This window comes from Carlito syrichta, unplaced genomic scaffold (genome assembly GCF_000164805.1).
Source record: "Carlito syrichta isolate Samal-C Ts95f unplaced genomic scaffold, Tarsius_syrichta-2.0.1 Scaffold301887, whole genome shotgun sequence".
Lineage (NCBI taxonomy): Eukaryota > Metazoa > Chordata > Mammalia > Primates > Tarsiidae > Carlito > Carlito syrichta.
The window spans coordinates 353,250-373,459 of NW_007245983.1; the positions used below are offsets into that span (position 1 = coordinate 353,250).

Below are 20,210 nucleotides of genomic sequence, written 5' to 3' on the forward strand. Positions count from 1 at the left end.
TTGGCCAAGGGGCCCGAAGCCCTGGCCACCAACAGCTCAGCCGGAACAGGGGCCTGGGGTGGCAGGCAGAGCCGGGACCTCCACCCAACACTGGCACATTGGCCCCAAAGGCCTCTGGTTCTGAGTGGCCCTGGGAAGGGAGACAGAGTCAAGAGAACATGGGCGACCAGAGGAGAGGGGAGAGGGCTGGAGCGGGGAGAGCACAGAAAGCCTCCTCATCTATAAAATGAGAGCACAGCCTGCCTGATCCCCATTGAGGCGTTAGGCAAGGGACACTGCCTCTCTGGGTCTCGGTCTCCACATCTGCTAAATGGGCTTCAGGACCTCTTCCTCCAAGGGAGGTGCTGGGAGAGTTAAATGGGTAAGTGTGTGGAAAGCGCCTGGCACAGTGCTCTGCAAGTGGGTGCTGAGGAAGCTCGACCCTGGTTACCACCTCACGCCTGGCCCTGGGCCCCGGGCTGGCCCCAATAAATAGGTACTGATTGGGTCAGTTGCAGGCATTGCTGTGGGGAGGCCCTTCCCCACTGCTGCCCCTCTCCGGGGAACACAGGTTTCCATCAGACCACAAAATGGAGGGTGTAGGTGAGCTGGTGGCCATTGTCCCAGGCGTATAGCACCCGCTCTTTGGGGTTGTAGTCAATCTGGGTGGTGTAGGAGTACTCATTGATAAACGAAAGCTGGGGGCGAGCATCGGTGCCTGTGTGGGTATCAAAGGCGTAGGCGACCTGGCCTTCGTACTGGTTGTACGTGTCCACAGCGTACAGGATGCCACACACCAGGAAGCAGTTCCCATAGGAGTTCCGCCGCAGCCTCGTCTTCCACGTGGTTTCCCGGTGTACAGAGAGGTCACCCGGGTCCAGGCGGCTCAGCACGATCACCTCTGGCTGGGCCTCATCGCGGTCATCCATGGCGGGGTAGATGACCCACAGGCCGCTCTCGTCCACGGCAAAGTCGATGTCTGAGTGACCGCGCCACTTCCAGGGTGTGGTGTCCTCATATACCACGTCGGGCAGCAGCGCCCAGGAGGCCACAAAGCGCTGGCGCAGGTCGTACTTGATGATGTTCTTGGTGAAGGCGCGGTTGTAGTAGAAAGCACCCCGGTATACCACGTGGCCCGTGCCAATCCAGTTGTAGGGCAGCTTGTACATGTTGCTCCAGCGGCCTGCACGTGGAGGGCGATGGTCACACCAGGGCTTCCTGAGCAACCCCGGCCCCATCCCACATGCCCTGAGATGACCAAGGGCTCTCACGTGGCTCAGTAAGCAACTGATACCGAGTGCACACGATGTGCCCAGAGCTGGGCCCATCATCTGATCTCATCATCACAGTTCCCTGAAGGAGGTACTCTCATCATCCCATCTGCCTACAAGGAGACAGGCTCAGAGGGCTCTGGGTTACCCAGTCATGGAATGGCATGGCTAGGATTAAATCCAGGGTGACTTCAGCCCTGTGGTTTGTATGTGAGCCTTTGCCCCTGCTTGTTCCTTCGATGCTGTTCACTTCCCATCTGCCCAGGGAGTGTCTGCCTAGCTTTCAGAGCCCGTGGCCAGTGTCACCTCCTCTAGGGAGCCTTCCCTGACCTCCCCAGACTGAGTGAGCAGCCTCTCCTCCTGCTTCCCATAACCCTTTGTCTTGACACAGATCACTGGCTTCCTCTGCCAGCCCTAGAGCTGCTTGAGCAGAATGCAGGCTAATTTTGAGCTGGCAGAGGAAGGACATTGGTTGTTCCGGACCACACTCTTACGACTTCATGAGGCTCTCAGAGTGAGTTCCAATTCCTTGTGGCTCACAAGACCAGCCTACTCTCTCTCCTTCCCCCCACTCCATGCCACCGAGTTTCTGGCCATTGCCAGGCCTTTGCACATGCTGGGCCTTCCGCCTGGAACACCCTTTGCTTTCTCTTCCACATGGCTTACTCCTTCTCTTCCTCCAGGGCTCAGCTTAGCATCACCTTCCCTGGGAAGTCTTCCCTGATCCATAGGCTGGATTTCCACAGCCCCCTGAGCACTCCCTCTTATACTATACTGAAATTTTCTCTTTAAGTTTGTGCCTCCCACACCAGATTGTGTGTTTTTGGAGAGCAGGCTACTTCCAAATGACCCCTTCACCCATCATGCCCCGAATCTGATCACTCAAATTCTGCCCTTCTCTGTACTGACAGCTCCATCCTGGCCCCCGCCCCCTGCAGCTCCTCTAAGGCCTGAGGCCCTGTTCACCTGTAAAACAGGTGATCACTCCACCTCAAGGTGTCATAGATACCATGAGCTGATACCCTTGGGGTGATCACTCCACCTCAAGGTGTCATAGATACCATGAGCTGATACCCTTGGAGTCATCACTCAGCATGACGGTGGACCTTGTGGGGGCAGGACCACGTCCATCTTGTTTGCTGTGGCATTCCTATTTCTGGCACGGTAGTGCCAAGCAGTCAAGCTGCCCAGTCCGGTGCCCCCAGCCTCCCCTCCATGGGGTGGCTGACAGTCTGGAGCTCAGCCAGGCTGTACCAAGGAACCCACAAGGCAAAAGAAGGCCTAGTCTCCCTGGGGTCCCTCCCCAGGCTGCCCACACCCGGCCCTTTTCCCGTCTCCTGACCTTGCTTGAAGTTTTCCAGGTTACGGAACTCTACCAGGCTGTTTCCATAGTAGTAGTTGGTGACATAGATCCTGTCATCCTGAGCCGCAGGGTCCTTCATCCAGGCTCCCTCATGGCGCCCATAGCTGTGGTGCCTCACCGGGGGGTCCACAGCTCGGAGGGTGCCCTCACAGCTTGCCTCTCTGCCTGTTGAGAGCAAGGGGGCATAGCACTGGTAAGCAGACCCCCCGGCCCCAAGTCAAGTAATGGTCCTGGGAATGCCCTCTGGATCTAACTTCAATCCCTCCTGATTGTTGGTGGCCTTTACCCTTTCTCCTCAAAATCAAAGCAATGCCGATCATTATAGAAAACATGGAACATTTAGAAAAGGAGAATGAAGAGAATCAAAATCATTCTAAATTCCATTTTCCATTCTAGGTTAAATCTAAAAATGTTGAACTCACGGAAGCAAAGAGAAGACTGGTGATTAGCAGGGCATGGGAAGATTGGGGAGATGTTGGTTAAGGGATTAAACATTTCAGTTAGACAGGATGAATAAATTCAATATACTGCATGCTTGAAAACTGCTAAGAGAGCAGATTTTAAGTGTTCTTACCACAAAAAATGGTAAGTATATGAGGTAATACAGATATTAATGAGTTTGATTAAGCCATTCCACAATGGACACCTATGTCAAAACCCCATGCAGTACACCAGAATACACACAATTTTTATTTGTCAATTAAAAAATACAAAATTAAAGCTCTACAGTATAAATAAAATAAATAAAAACCGTAAAAAACTTCATTATCCAAAGATAATTCTAACCATGTATTTCCTTCCTTTTCTTTTTTCTTTGCCTGTACAGTCATGTAGATATACTTTAACAAACTGATTCTTCTGAATATACAGTTTTATATATCCTGTTTTTTTCCTCCACTGAGCAATCTCTCACATCATTAAATAGCCTTTTAATGATGTGATTTCAAGGTTCCGCCAGGCCACTGGACAGCTGTGCCCTGAAGTTACTCAGCCAGTCCTCCCAGCGTCAGCCCTTCAAGGTTCTTTCCAGTTTTCTGACATTGGAAATAGTGCCATGATGCAACAACTCAAGCTGCAGCTGTTGTCCACAATGCTGGCAGATCCTTCAGGAAAGATTCCTAGAAGTGGAATGTACTTGGACCAAAGCAGGGACGATTTGAAGGCTCGTCACCCCAGAGAGCCAGGATGCCCTCCAGAAGGAAGGGATTGATGATTTTAATGATGAAGATTTCTACTGTGAGACAAAAGTCAGAACTATAAATGTGGACACAGAAATGGGGCCAAAGACTGGACATATGAAATAAATGAACAAAAATAGTTGATAGACTTGATGGGATTCTAGGTAACACCTTAAGAAGAATTTTTTGCAAATACTACCTGTTTTCCAACCACTTTAAACATTAATACACTTTTTCTGTCAAGGGTCAGACCGTAAATGTGTTAGGCTTTGCAAGCCATGTCCTTTCATCCTACATCCTCTTATTCTTTAACAATTCTTTCAAAATGCAAAAACCATTCTTAGCTTGTGGGTGGCACAAAAGCAGGCTGTGGGCTGGATTTGGCCATGGACTGCAGTCTGCTGACCCCATGAGGCTTACTCACCTTGGCTGGGGACTTCTGGACGTGAAGGCGGCTCGGTGGGCAGGGGACTGGTGGTGGGAGTCAGGGTAGAGCTGGTGGTGGCCGGGTCTGAGGTAGGGGCGCTGGGGGCCAAGTCCACTCCCTCTGAGGACCTGGGCTTAGCCTCGTCCTGCTCCGCGGAGTTGGGCTCAGATGGCCTGCCCTCCACCTTGGGTGGCAGCAGCTCCAGCCAAGAAGTGCCCTTGAGGGCATTGTCTGTGGAGAGTAGAGCCTGTGCTCACATCCCAGCAGCACCTGCTGCTGCCCAGGTCTCCTCAGGCCCGCAAAGCACCCAGCAGATCTGGGCCATGGGGGAGAGAAGGAGGTCTCCTCAGGGAAGCCCCATACTCCAAGGAAGCGAAAGGCCTCAAAGTGGGAGGCAGAAAGGACTTCACGGTCAGGGCTCCAAGTCCAGTGCTACCATTCCCCTGCTGAGTGGCCCCAGCCAAGGCCCCCTATCTCGCTGGGCCCCTTTGTGAGCTGAGAGTAATAAGAATGAGCCCACCGCATGAGGCTGTTATGTTATTAGAAAAAATGTCTATAAAACATTTTCACAGATCCCAGCAAGTAGTTGGTGTCAAATAGGAGATCCTTTTGCTACCTACATGTCAAGCACTTTGTACCAATTCTTTCATTTCCCAGATTCAATACAGAAGGCAGAAACCCTTGATCCTATTTTACAGGTTTTCTTCTAATTCCTCTCCCCTGGAAAGTGTGGCCGCTACCAGTATCAAATGTGACGGCTTTTGTGAAAGTACTCAGAAAACTGTGACATCAGGGACAAAGGAACTGTGTTGTTGTTACTACGATGGTGTGGCCCCCAGGGACCACCAGGTCAGCTCAGGGAGGGCTCAGAGACACCTTGACTTGAGGACAATGACTTGACTTCCTCTTTTTTCCTCCCTGCTGGACTTCCTCTTTGCACAGGGCTTTAGCCAGGCCCTGTTGTGGGGAAGCCCCAAGAGCCTGGGCACTAGCAGGGATAGGGCTGTCCCTCTGGTCCGGGGGAGCCACAGGGGAACCTGGCCTCAGCAGCCTGCCAGGACAAGACCCTTGTTCCCATAGGCCTTTCTGGCAGAGTCAGATGCCTGCAGCTGTTCCTGGGCAGAGCCCCAGTCAGGGGTCAGAGGTTCTGTGCTCTGGCCGGGCTAAGTTGGCAGGACTTGGGCCAGCAGCTGGTACCAGAGGCTGGGGGAAGAGGCCCCTGAGTTCTGAGATGCCAAGAAACAAGGAGACTCCTGACAGAGACAGTTCCATCTAACTATTTCACCTTCCTGCCCCCTTGCACAGGGGCAGAGGGCTTCACTGGAGGAGGAGTTAGCAGGACCTAGGAAGAGGAGAAGTAGGTTTGGGATATCCCTCGGGGACATCAGAGGAGAGCAGGTGTGTGGGGAGGGTCTCAGAGGAAGAATCCAGAGCCACAACCAGCAGGGATGACTGAGAATTTGGGGTATCTCGGGACTTCTGTCTCTTGTTTCTCGGCTAATTACTTTGTTGCGCTTCCCTGTGATCCAGCAAGGAGCTGCAGGAAATACAAGAGTATGTGGTCTCTTCTTCAGGGATATAAGAAGTGGGAGGAGCTGGAGAGGCTAGTCTGAAAATGAGAGGTGCCCCAAAGGCCCCATGTCATTTCCCAGGAGCCCTGTGTCCTGCCATCCCCACCTGTGGCAGATACCTGTTCACAGCTGTTTCCCACTAGACGGTGAGTTCTGTGGGGGCAGGGATTGTGTCTATACTGTTCCCTGTCACCTGTGCACAGCAGACCTTTGTCCATCTTTGAATGGACAAAGAAGTTCAATGAAAGTGAAGACAGCTCTAAATACTGGAAAGCAACTAAGTGGCCCTGCATGTCGGTTCTGTCATTCCACCCCAACAATCCCATGAATAGGGTATTATCCCCATGGTGTGGATGAACAGAGGACACCCAATGGGTAACTGACTTGTGGAAGTGAAATCTGGGGCAGTCTCACTGCAGAGAAGATGAGAGGATGCCTGGGAGATGTCTGCCCATCAGCAAGCCCCCACTCCCCAGGGTCCCCATTCCTCTTCCCAACTTACCAGCCACAGCCTCGGCCACCTCCTGCTTGCCTGCCTTGTAGTAGGTGAAGCCCCGGATCACAGCTTGCTGCTGGGCCAGGGCCCGGGGCTTGGCTGTGGGCTGGGGAAATCTGACCTTGCTGCTCTCTTTCCTCAGCTTCTCCACCTTCAGCAGCTTCTCCTTAGGTTTTGGGAGGCCTCTGTCAACAAAACTCTTCTGCACACTACCATATTTGTGGGTATCCTTGCCTTTCCCTCCAGCTGTGTCCTGGGAGAAAAGAGACATCTTAGACTTGAGGGACGGTAGAAGGGATGATGTGGGTTCGTGGGTACCAAGGGGACTCAGCATGTGGGGGCCAGAAGTGCTCATGTTGCTGCAGGCCCTGCATCCCAGGTGCTCATGAAGTCACAGTTTGCCTTACCCCCCCCCACGGTGGCTATATCTGTGACTGGTTTGCCTCAGTTTCCCCACTCAGCTCTTTTGCTCCCTTGTTGGATTAAAGCCCAAGCTGACAGGTTAGATTCCTGTCTCATTTCCCAACTCCAGCCCACGCTTCCCCATGGGTTAGAAAGGTCAGCTGGGTGGGGTGAGGGAAGCATCACCTGCTGCTCAGTTCCCTAGCCTTGGCTCTGTGACTCGCATGCCCACTAGCATGTAGGCAGGGTAGAAGTTCTTGGGCCCCTAGTCAGAGTGACCAACATATCCCAGTGTGCCTGGAACCTTTCTAGTTTTAGCACTGAAAGAGCTGCATCCTGGGAAACCCTTCAGTCCTAGGCAAACTGGGACAGTTGGTCATCCAACCTCTAAGACATGCAGTTTCTTTTTTTGTTTGTTTGTTTGTTTGTTTGTTTTGAGTTGGAGTCTCACTCTGTCACCCAGACTGGAGTGCAGTGGCCGCTCCCGGCCACCGCAGCCTCGACCTGCTGGGCTCCGGCGATCCTTCCGCCTCAGCCTTCCAAGTAGCTGGAACTACAGGCACGCGCTACCACGCCCGGCTAATTTTTGATTTATTGTAGAGATGAGGTCTCGCCTGCCCAGGTGGGTCTTGAACCCACGGGCTCAGGCAATCCACTACTCACCTCAGCCTCCCAAAGGCGCGGGATTACAGGTTGAGCCACCGAGCCCAGCTAAAGGGAGGACTTTTATCCACTTTGCACAAAGGTGTGCTATCTGCCACAGGTGGCTCTGCTGAGTGATGGAGCCAGTGCCTCTGCTCACTCAGTGCCGTGAGATGGAATGTCTGGGCGTTTGTGGCAGAAGTTTTCCATCCCAGGTTGTGTTGGATGAGTAGGTATTGGTCTGCAGGGGTCCTCTGCAGAGGTAGGCATTGCCCACACATCCCTGAGCAGGCCCAAACCAGCCAGGGCCCAGTCACAGTTGGGGATGTGAGAAGCGGTTTTGCTGTAGCTCCCCTGGTCTCACAGGGCCAGCAAGGGAGGGTCAACTCCACTTGTCCTCACTAGTTTGGAAACTTGAGAATGTGAATATTGCCAGGCACATGGCTTAGGGACCAGCCCCCTTGCCTGGATCCCCAGCTCACCTGTGCTAACTGCTTGCCACATAGCAGGCACCCCTTGCTTCTCACCCTGCCAGGGACTCTCCAGCCATCCAGGCCTCAGCCCTGTCCTGTGGCCCCAAACCTTTACTGAGCCCTGGCATGCTGAGCTCCCCAAGTCCAGCCACCTTCTGACCCTGTGATCAGAGCCAGGTCTTACCTGAGCCTTGCTGCCAGGGCCCACGACTGGGGCGGTGGCGGGGGCAGCGGCCGCATCCTTCTGCAGCAGCTGGAGGCCCAGGTTGGACAGTTCTTTCTTGATGCTCATCATGATGGCTGAGTGGTTCTCGTAGTGCCGCAGCTGCTCGCTGAGATGGCGCATGCTTTCCTTCACCACCTCATTCTCCTGGCTCAGGTTGGCCTTGATGCTCTGTGGGGTTGGGATTTGAGATCTTTCCTGGGCCAGCTTCCTCTGCACCACCAGCCTGAGGGACACCCCAGCCTTGGCCCTCAGGACTTGCTGTCTAGTCTCCAGAGCAGGCTAGGGGTGGCTCCAGTGAGCATGAGTGAAACAAAACATGCTCGAAGAGACCCTGTTATTATCCATATTTTCCATTTAAAAAGCAAAGGAATGAAAAAAAATTGATAAAATCTGCATAGCACTAAGTTTTAAAGATATAAAGGGCATAAAAATATATCTCCTAGCCGGGCTCGGTGGCTCAGCCTGTAATCCCACGCCTTTGGGGCTGAGGTGAGTGGATTGCCTGAGCCCGTGGGTTCGAGACCCGCCTGGGCAGCGAGACCTCATCTCTACAAAAAATCAAAAAATCAGCCGGGCGTGGTAGCGCATGCCTGTAATTCCGGCTACTCGGAAGGCTGAGGCGGAAGGAACTATAGGTGTACGCTACCATGCCCAGCTAATTTTTGATTTATTGTAGAGACAAGGTCTTGCCAAGTTTCCCAGGCTGGTCTCAAACCTGCAGGCTCACGTAATCGACTCACCTCAGCCTCCCAAAGTGCTGGGATTACAGGCTGAGCCACTGAGCCCAGCCTGGTGCTCCTTTTAATATATTTTCAATGGCCACACAGAATGCCATTGCATGGGCAGGCCTTTGTTTATTTAGCCAGGCCCTTATTGATGGTCATTTAAGTTGCTTCCAATGACCTGTTGGGTACAATGTGCCTGACAGGTCATTGGAAGACATAGGTACACTTAAAGCCCAGACTTCTTTGCCACTGTACACGCAACCATGAAACCAAAACCTATTTGTACCCCCTAAAGCTATTGAAAAAATACAATAAAATGTTGGTTCTAATCTCTTGCTACCTTAAAATTATTTTTTAATTTTATAAGTAATACATTAAGACATTAATGCCCTCTTTTTATAAAATACTCAATCAGCATCAATGGAGTGACACTCTCTAGGGTTTTGCAGTGGGGAGTCTCTGCTCCCTCCTAGTCTCCAAGACTAGCTTTTCTTCTGGGCTGTGCTGGCTCTCATCAGCCCAGCTTGTTCTCCCGGCCCCTGCCCTTGCTGGTCTCCCTCGCAGCTCCCACCTGACCCCCAGATCTCCTGCTGGTTCTGAATCCTGCAGGGAACATATAGGCTGCTCAGAACCGTGATGCTCCTTGCTCTGTGGACCCCCCCATTAACTAGGGATGCCCCTTGCTGGGCTGTCGCCTAGGCTGGTCTTGTCCACTGGGCAGGACTCAGGAATCCTGTGGCCTGGCAGTTATCAGTCCCAGGACCATAAAGCCCCCCAGGTCTACAGCATGTATGGGATTCCTTCATCTGAGTCTACTTCTCAGCTAATGCAGGAAGGACTGCAGTCAGATGCAGGGAGCATCTCTTTGCTGAGAAACCATGAAGCAGCAGAATTATGAGTTCAGAATCTCATTCCTAGAAATAGTTACAGAGAGCTGGGTGTGGTGGCTCACACCTGTAATCCCAGCACTTCAGGAGGTCAAGGCAAAAGGACTGCTTGAACCCAGGAGTTTGAAACTAGACTGGGCAACAAAGTGAGATGCTGTCTTCACATAAAAATTAAAAAAATTAGCTGGGCATGGTGATGTGTGCCTGTAGTCTCAGCTTCTCAAAAGGCTGAGGCAGGAGGATTGCTTGAGCCCAGGAGTTTGGGGCTGTGGTGAGCAGAGATTGTGCCACTGCATTTGGCCAGGCCAATACAGACCCTGACTCAAAAAAAACAAAGATAACCTAAAAGCAATTTATGTCCAGTCTGCCCTGGGTGACTCAGATTCAGGGACCAAGAGGCAGCAAACATGAGTCAGGTTCAAATCCTTGCTTTCCACTTACTGGCTAGGTAATCTTACTGGCTAGGTAACTTCTCTAAGTTTCAGTTTTCTTGCCTGTAAAATAAGGGTCCTCATCATCATAACAGTGAAATTGCACGGTCACTGTGAGGACCAGAAAGGCTAAGGAACATGCAAGTGCATTTTAAGCTAGATCCCAGGGATGATGGGCAGATTTTCTCAATTTCAGCACGATTGACATTTGCTAGATAGTTGTTTGTTTTGGGAGACTGTCCTATGCATGGTGGGGTGTTCAGCTGATTCTCTGGTTTCTACCCAGTAAAAGCCAATAGCATTCATCCTGTCCTCCGCCTAACTTGTGATGACCAACAATGTCTATTGCCAACTGTTTCCTTAGGGGCAAAGTCACCCCTGCTTGAGCACCATTGATATAAAGGAAGAGAAAAGAGAGAAGCTGGGACTCTAAATTGCTGCCTGACCCCCTGGGAAGTTTTTCCTGTGACAGAGGGACCTGGTATCTCCTGAGGCTGTCCTCTCTGCCTCCTCTCAGGGGGAGCACAAAGCTGTTTTTCCTTTTTCTTTTTCCATAGGGTTATCACTTAGTAAGCCATGATTAACAGAAGCAAAGCACTGATAATGCAAGACAGAAGATAATCAAAAACTCATTTATCTGTGGCTGTGGAAATCATTTCTGGTTTGTTCCAGACCCAGCAGATGTACTCTCCAGATCGTCTGGCTCAGAGTTACATGAAGTGGGTTAACATTTCCTGAGATTACAAGAGGAAAGATCAAAGGAGAATAACTTCAGAGCAGCAGTGGGAGAGCCTGGCTTGTACAAGGTGCATGGGAAATACTGGCACTCAAAAAGAAATTCAATGAATGTCAGCTTTCTCTCATATTGGCATGGGCTTGGTCAGCACTAGGTACTTACTGAATACTTTTTGAATGCTTAAAGCCACTGTGACTTCAACTTCATGGTTACTAAGGGGTTAATATCCCACCCTGGGGCACAGGATGCCCAGGTGCCCCCTCCCTTTATAAAGGAAGCTGGGGAAGGAAGCCCCCACGCCCGCTCCTGGCAGCTGCATGTCCCCAGACTCCCAGAGGCCCAGCAGAGGCCGGATGCAGGAAACAGGCGGAGGCTGGGCTGTGCCAGCAGAGGCAAACCTCGAACCTGCCGCCTGGACCCCTACACTCACCCAGCTCTGTCTCTGTCCCCAGGGGTCAGTCCCAGCTACCTTCCCAGCCCTACAGCACACTCACCCTGTTCAGGACAGGACACTCCACCATAGCTTGGTACTGGAACAGTCATGCTGCCCTGAGCCCGCCCTCGTGGGCTTGGCTAGTCCTGCCGTGTTGCAGCAACCAGGGAGCACCACTGACAGGGTATTTTATATGAATGGTGCCCTTGGAGTTGGGCAATGTGTGGCCCCTGACTCTGGTGCACTAAGGGCAACTGTGAGTTCCAGCTCCCTCTACACGCCTTCCACACAACCAGCAGGTGCCTCGGTTTTTCCATCTGGCCTTCTAACTTGAGCCTAGGGAGACCTCTTCCCACAGGCTGTACCTTGTGGCCTGTACCTCCTGTCCCCAACTCCCTGCTAGAGTCCAGCTTCCAATGGCCACCGGGGTCAAGCTGGAAGTGCTCAGGCCCTTTGGATATGGCCCTCATCCCCCTGCAGGGCACCAGCTGGCCTCTTGTGGGAGCCCGGCCCTTACCTCTTCCAGTGTGTTCATCTGGGAGGCCACCTTGTGGATGTAGGCGTGTACTTTCATCAGGTCCATGCTGTACAGGGTGCCCTCCAGAAGATCCACCATGGACTGTAGCTGCCCGGGGAAGGGGGACACTTAGGCAAAGGACTCAGCATGTAGTCGGCAGAGAGGCTGTAAGAGGAACCCCACTACAAGCAGGAACTCAGAACCCCAGAGCCCCAAAATAGCCTGCTTGGGCCCTCAGTGTATTCTAGCCCCAGCCTGCTAGCATTCATCTTTTGATCTCTTGTCACGTGCCTGAATTGTTGCAATAACCCTTGGGGTGCATAATGGGCACTGGCGGAGCTTGTCCAGATCCTGTGGGATGTCCCTTCCTGTTTCTTGTGCCCATCCCTGGCTTCCATGTGCTGGTACTTGTGACCCTCTTAAGAGCTGCTTTGCCCCTGAAATGCAATGGCCAACTGCTGTGGGCATCCACAAACCCAGCTCCCCAGCCCGTTCTCACTCCAGAGCTCCCCAGGGTTATAGCTGAGGCTGTCGGTCTGCCTGAGTCCACATCCTTGCTGAGCTCCCTCTCTCCCCACCAACTTCTTCCACTTCATTGCCAGTTTCTCTGGGGGGCCTGTTCATAATAAATCACTGGCACATGAATCTCTGGTTCCGGGGCCTGCTTCTAGTGACCCAGCACAACCCAAGGTAAGGACAACTTTTATCTTCATTTTGCAGACTGAGAAGCTGCAGCTTAGAGAGGGGAAGTGACTTGCCCAAGGCCACCCAGCTGTTTAATGGTGAAGCCAGGAGCAAAACCTAGATTCGTATAAACCCCAACCTCTTTCCTATCATGCTTTACTGCTCCTGTCTTGTGTTCAGGTGGGACAGAGGCCAAGAGAGGAGAGGGCCTCATATAACAGGTCAGTGGCAGGACCTGCAGCACATGCTGACTCTCCCTTGCCTAGTCCAGGGCTCTGCCCTACAGCTGCCCCTCCCCTTCTCTTTTCTGTCTCGCCTCCTCAGGATATGACACTCCCTCCAGATGGCCATGATGTCAGAATGTCAGGGTGACGTTGGCACAAGGGGCCACTTGGGAAATCGGTCTTCCCCAGCTCCTTGGGAAGGGCAGTTCCTCCAGCCCACCTTCCCACACAGCCCCACTCTTAGCCCCACAGCATTCCTCAGGTCAGTGCAGGCCAGTGCTCCAGCCCTGGCTGGCCCTTTCCAAAATGATTTTACTCCCATTTTCCCAGGGGGTATTCAAGCAATTTTAAGCCAGAGAGTTTTTCTCCAAGTGGAGGCTGAGCTCTAAAACAGAGAGGCGGGCGAGAGGTTCTGCTGGAAGCAAGGGTAGCCCAAGAGGCTTCTCTGCTCCCCCACAACCTCACTTTGGCTGCACAGGGCCCTTAGAGCTCTGTGGATCACAGTTTGAGAACTATGCCCATAGCTTCAGTTTCCTTCACTGAGAAATGGGGCAACAGGGTCATGGTAAGGAGTGGTAACATCTGGACAGAGCTTAGCACAAAGTGGACACACAGCTAGGGCCCTGTGAGAACAATGATCACAACTCCAGGGCGCTAAATGGGAAACTCCCAGCTTCACTTTGCTGCCTTTGTGGCCACTGAAACTGGCTTTGGTGAGGGTCTTTCCCCTGCTAGATAATGTTCCGTGGCCACCGACTGTCCATCTGGGGCGTTTCATCTCCCTGGCATTTGAACTCTCCATGATATGCCCTAGCCGCCCTCTTCAGGCTCAGCAGGTGCTTACTCCAGACCAGGCACTGAGGATAGTGATGTACAAGACAAACATGGGCATCATGGTCCTCCACAGCTGTCAAGGACACACACAGTGATACACCAGTACCAGCTCAGGGGGCACAGACAGTGATACACCCAGTGTCCAGATCAGGGAACACAGACAGTGACACGCACAGGCACCCAGATCAGGGGACACAAGCAGTGACATGCAGGCGCCCAGGTCAGGGGACACAGACAGTGACACACAGGTGCCCAGATCAGGGGACACAAGCAGTGACACGCAGGCGCCCAGAGCAGGGGACACAGACAGTGACACACAGGCGACCAGATCAGGGAACACAAGCAGTGACATGCAGGCATCCAGATCAGGGGAAACAGACAGTGACACGCAGGTGCCAAGATCAGAGGACACAGACAGTGACACGCAGGTGCCCAGATCAGGGAACAAAGACAGTGACACACAGGTGTCAAGATCAGGGGACATAGACAGTGACACGCAGGTGTCCAGGTCAGGGGACAGAGACAGTGACATAGAGGTGCCAAGAACAGGGGATACAGACAGTGACATGCAGGTGTCCAGGTCAGAGGACAGAGACAGTGACATGCAGGTGCCCAGATCAGGGGACACAGACAGTGACACACAAGCATCCAGATCGGAGGACACAAGCAGTGACACGTAGGCGCCAAGATCAGGGGTCACAAGCAGTGATACACAAATGCCCAGATCAGAGCATAGACAATGACACACTGGCTCCCAGATCAGGGGACACAGGCAGTGACACGCAGGCGCCCAGATGAGAGGATACAAGCGGATACAAGCAGTGACACGCAGGTGCCCAGATCAGGGGACACAGACAGTGACACATAGGCACTCAGATCAGAGAACACAAGCAGTGGCACGCAGGCACCCAGATCAGGGGACACAGATATGCAGGAACTCAGATCAGTGGAAAACAATGACACAGCAGTGCCCAGATCAGGGAACACAGCAGTGGCACACTAGCTCTCAGATCAGGGGATACAGGCAGTGACACGCAGGCACCCAGATCAGAGAACCTAGATCAGGGGACAGACAGCGACATGCACGTTCCTAGATCATTACCGATGGGGTGTTGCTGACCTTGTCTGGGTGCAGGTATGGATAAGGAAATTCTGCCAAGAGAAAGTGTTTCAACAGAGCTCTGTAGGAGGGGCACAAATTAGGCAAAAATGTTCAGGAAAGGACATTCCTAGTAAAGGGAACAGCTTGTGCTAAGAGCTGGAGGAGTGAGGAGACATGGTGTTTTCGAGCCCTGCTACTCAGAGTGTGATCTTCAGATCAGTGCTGGTTCAAACTGCTCAAGGTCAGTCTGTGATAAAATCATTACAGAAAATGAGATAGGTTTTTAGAAACATGTGTAGTCAGAGCAATTTTCTATCTGTTGACTCTTGCAATATAACATTGGACTTATTTTTATATTTTGCATGTCTGTTTTTGTTTCATTCCACTTTTCTAATAATTAATTTGTATTTATGAAAGTATTGTTTCTTGACAGATACAAATTTTGAAAAGCTGGTCCTTCACCACAATAGGATGAGAAAGCACTGTGTTAGAGTAAGTGACAGGTGCCAGTAGCGCAGGAGCAGAGAGAAGGCAGGGAGGCATCTTGTGCCACATCCACCCCACTTGCTCTCACATAGAAAGCCCTCATTTCGTCTCTGTCTGATAGACTCCTACACATCCTTCAAGGCCCAACTCCATTATTCTACCCCCTCCTTGGGGCTTCCAAGGTCCCTGGAATGTCCCTCAGCTTAGCACTTCTCACACTGCCATTACTGGGGTCAGCCGCTGTGTCCTCACCAGCATGGGGACTCCTCAAGGGTAGGGCCATGTCTGGTCCCATCCAGAAGAAAAAGGAGTGGAGAGGTGAGGGCATGCCCCTACACAAGGTGAGGACAGTAGCCATGCTATTAAAAGTGTGGCTCTCCAGGCTGGGTGTGGTGGCTCATGCCTATAATCCCAGTATTGTGGGAGGCCAAGGAGAGAGGATTGCCTGAGCTCATGGGTTTGAGACCAGCCTGGACACAACTTGGTGAGACCTCATCTCTGCAATAAATAAAAAAATTAGCTGGGCATGGCGGCACGTGCCTATAGTTCCACTACTTGGAAGGCTGAGGCGGAAGAATCACCTGAGCCCAGCAGGTTGAGGCTGCGGTGGCCATGAGCATGCCACTGCACTCCAGCCTGGGTGACAGAGTGAGACTCTGACTTAAAAACAAAAAAAGTGTGGCTCTCCTACCACAGCCTGCAGCTGAGGCGAAATCACAGTTGGAGTTATTAGCTTGAGGGGCAGGGCTGGGTGAAGATGGGGGCAGGATATAGGGCAGCCGCCCCATCTTGCAGGCTCCCCTCAGCCCCCTCCCTCGGGGTATGTCTACAGAGATGTCCTGCTGAGGGAGAGGGAGCCAGATGGTACAGGAGAAGCCCAGCCCTGTTTCCTACTGCCTACTTCCTCTTGGAGGTCTCTGAAGGGTACCCAACCCTGTCTTGAGGTATCGGTGAGGCAGCATATCCTCCCCTCTTCCTCCAGCTTCACCTGCTGAGTCAATCCCATCGTTACCCTTGTCTAGTTCTGTAAGGCTGAATCAAGACCCCCATGGAGACTATGCGCCAAAAAGCCTAGGGGACTATTTGCTCCTGGCTGGAAGGCTGCCTAGTGACCCCGTCAGTGGGCAAGGGATGCCATGGAGAACTCCTGGGTTCAACTCTTAGTACTGCTCCTTAGCTCACAAAGAAAGTCACAGTCACTCTCTGGGCCTCAGGCCCCCCTACAAGTAAAGCTAACATCATAAGTTCCTTCTCAAAAGGATTGTAACAAGAATTAAATTAGCCAGCATTTATGAAAGGACCTTGTATGTCCTCATGTCAAGCACATTTACAATTCAGTTACTGAGAAACTGACTTGAGTAGAAACTGGGTTTGTTCCTATAACTGAAGACTGGCCTGAGGACTAGGTGTCTGGAGTCCGCAGGACCCTAGTGAAGCCCCAGGGTGACATGATGGTCCAGGGACTGTCAGGTTGTCAAGAGGCCACTAGGCCTAAAATTCACCTCCCTCCCCAGTTTAGGGAGTTTTGGCATCCATTCAGGTGTTACAAAAATAAAACTAGAGTTGAATTGAGAGAAAACATTTTAAGCCACATGTTGGGAGACAATTCTTCACAGGCCTCTTGCTCTTCTGCCTGTGTTACACGCAGAGGCACTGTCTTTGTTCTGGGCCATCTAGCTGTATCGTGAACAGCCCTGGAAGACAGAGATGGCATTTCCCTCCAGAAGAAATAAAAGATGCAGATTCTCTAGGCTCGGGGCTCCTCACTGTAGCACACCTACTGTGTGTGCAGATGTGAGCTGTCCATCACTGTGTCACCCCATGGGAGTTGGAGCTGGGAAAACCAGTGCAAGAAAATGTAGATTTGCTATGAGTAATAAAGTCCTTTGTCATTGATCCAGGATGCTGTACCTATGAAACTGGCAGGCTAACTTGTTAGCTTACAAGTAGAGTAACATCTCAGACTTTTCACAGTTTTGAACACCAGATATAGGTTTGAAAGAAATTATAAAAGAAAAAGATACTTTCAAGAGACACCAAGCAATCTGGTCAAGAGAGCAGGGTGGTTTAGAACACATGCTTTGCACATAGCTGGACCTGGGTTCAAATCCCAGCCTCACCAGGTCCACTGAGCGACCTGGTTGAGATGGTACAAATGGTCCAGAGGTGTATGGCCAGCTGTGATGATCAAGGTCTAGTGTACACGCACCTAACCAAGCCATGAGTCCTGGTGGTGGGCCTTGGCATGGGACTGTGGCTCCCAGAGGTGGTGTTTCTTTCCAATCTGTCTATGGGAGGGTGGGCTTTTTAAATTTCACACAGAGTATGGGACAGACTTGAGGCTGCCTGTCATTATGTGAGCTTGGGCAAGGTAACTAACTCCTCACAACTTCAGTTTTCTTGCCTACAAAATGAGGATAATGATCCTGTATTTCACAGAATGGTTTAAGGATTCAGAGAAATAATGTATAAAAGGGGCTTAGTTCTGCATCTGGCATACAGGTTGGTCCTGAGCACAGGAAATGTTATTAAATAAAAAACAATAAAAGACCATGAAACCTAAAATACAGATAGGTGCTAACAGATGAACTGGCTTGGGTGAAATACAGGACACTAGAACAGACAGCAAGGGGCTCTCTTGAGGTGACTAGGCAAAGAATCCCTCCTCATTTACTGGTTGAACAGTCTTGGGCAAGAAGTAGCTTCCCTAGGAACCCTCAGTTTCCTCATCCATGAAATGGAGTGGCAGCAGCACCTGCCTCACAGTGTGTGGGATTTTCACTAGAAGGTCAGACTCGTACTCACAACAGGCACTGGCTCAGACCCCTGGCCCCTCAAGCCTACCTTGAGGAGCTCGGGTGCCTGCTTTTTGAGTTTCTCCATCTTCCACTCGTTCTCACAGGGGTTGAGCGAGGAGGGCGGGGCTGTGCAGGAGCAGCGGCAGTCAGTCCCGGAGCTCACGGTCTCCACCGTGTAGAAGTCCTCCACCCGTGCCTGTCCGCTGCGAACCCTGCTGCATGCATCCTTGCTCAGCGGCCGCATGATGCACTTGCAACGGCAGTCGGAGCCCTCTGAGGTCATGCGTACCTGGTCCATGTCGCCAAACACCTGGGGTGGCCAGAGAGCTCCAGTGAGTTGCTAGCCAGCACTGTGGCGGAGAGAGAAGAGACTGACCAGGGAGGAGTAGTTAGAGGTGGTGGAGAAGGGAGCAACCTTTTCAGGGAGAAGTCTTATCATGATAACAGTGAAAATATGAACGGCTGTTGTGAAAGTCTGGTTGCTCCTCTATGAGTTAAACATGAATTACCACATGACTCAGTAATTCTACTCCTGGGTACACACCCAAGAGAACTGAAAACAGGTATCCCAACGAAGACTTGTAGCAGAATGTTTGTAGCAACATCACTCACAATAGGCTCAAGGTAGAAACGGTCCAAATGTCCATCAACTGAATAAAGTGTGGTATATAGACACCATAGAATATTATTCAACCTTAAAAAAGGAATGCAGTGCTGATCCACGCTACAATATAGGTGAACCTCGAAACATTACGCTAAATGAAAAAAGTCAGCCACAAATGGCCTCATATTGCATGATTCCATTGACATGAAATACCATATGCAGAACAGGCAAACCCATAGAGACAAAGCAGGTTAGTGGCTGCCAGGACTTAAAGGGAGAGGGAAATGGGGAGTGACTGCTTAAAGGGAGCAGTTTCTTTTTGGGTGATACAAATGTTCTGGAATTAGATAGTGATAGTTGCACATTGTAATGTACCAAATACCACCGAGTTGTACCATTTTTTTTTTTTTTTTGAGTTGGAGTCTCACTCTGTCACCCAGGCTGGAGTGCAGTGGCCGCTCCCGGCCACTGCAGCCTCGACTGAGTTGTACCATTTTTTTTTTTGAGTTGGAGTCTCACTCTGTCGCCCAGACTGGAGTGCAGTGGCCGCTCCCAGCCACTGCAGCCTCGACCTGCTGAGCTCCGGCGATTCTTCCGCCTCAGCCTTCCAAGTAGCTGGAACTACAGGCGCGCACTACCTTTTGATTTACTGTAGAGATGAGGTCTCACCAAGTTGCCCAGGTGGGTCTCGAACCCGCGGGTTTAGGCAATCCACTCACCTCAGCCTCCCAAAGCGTGGGATTACAGGCTGAGCCACCGAGTCCGGCTGAGTTATACCATTTTAAATGGTAATTTTTGCCGTGTGTATTTCTTACAATAATAAAAAATATGGAGACCTTTTATTGAGCACTTACTACATCCTAGGTTTCTCGTGTTATGCTTTTTAATGATATCTCTCTGTGTGTTGGGGGTAATATTGTTATCTCCAAAGTCCTTACCATGGCCTTCAAGGCTTATGAGAGTTGATACTCTCCCTTCAACCGCTCCTTATTGCCCTTCCCTTCCAATGGTGTACTCCACTCCAGCCTCAGGGCCTTTGCATGTGTCTTATCCCTTTGATATTCACTCTCTCATATCACTTCTCTTTTCATGTCACCTCTTCTGAGAAGCTTTGCCTGACCACTCACCCCTTGCTAGTCTTTAACTAGCCCCTTATCTAGTGGTTGTGTTTTCTTTATTGCACCTATTAGCCATGTGAAATATAATTGCATTTGCTTATTTTCCATCTCCCCTTCTCCACTATGGGTATCACTATAGGTAGGGAATTTGTCTAATTCCTTCATCTCCAGAACAGTGCCTGCCTGGCCTATAGTAGTTGCTTACTAAGTATTTGTTGGATAAACTAGCCTGCATTTTGTAGATATGGTAGAGCACAGGGTTAAAAACACAGTGTCTAGAACCTGGATAAGACTGTGGGCAATGCAATCTATCTGTGTCTCTGTTTTCTTATCTGTAAAATGGACTCCTGCCTTGTGGGATTCTTATGAGGATTAAATGAGTTAATAAAAGCCAGGCTCGGTGACTCAGCCTGTAATCCCGCGCTTTGGGAGGCTGAGGTGAGTGGACTGCCTGAGTCCACGGGTTCGAGACCCGCGTGGGCAACTTGACAAGACCTCATCTCTACAATAAATCAAAAAAATTAGCCGGATGTGGTAGTGTGCACCTGTAGTTCCAGCTACTTGGAAGGCTGAGGCAGAAGGATCGCTGGAGCCCAGCAGGTC

General features: G+C 51.3%; 1 protein-coding gene across 1 annotated transcript; it reads right to left on the reverse strand.

Annotated features, from left to right (window-relative positions):
• Positions 1-227: 227 nt before the first annotated feature.
• Positions 228-18,192, reverse strand: OLFML2A (olfactomedin like 2A). Its single transcript, XM_008055582.1, has 7 exons — positions 17,932-18,192; positions 11,758-11,865; positions 7,987-8,196; positions 6,292-6,538; positions 4,216-4,449; positions 2,593-2,778; positions 228-1,162 (listed from the first exon to the last, which is right to left on the reverse strand). The coding sequence occupies exons 1-7, from the start codon at positions 18,181-18,183 to the stop codon at positions 558-560; spliced, it is 1,842 nt and encodes a 613-aa protein (XP_008053773.1). The 5' UTR covers positions 18,184-18,192; the 3' UTR covers positions 228-557.
• Between the last annotated feature and the right edge of the window lie 2,018 nt (positions 18,193-20,210).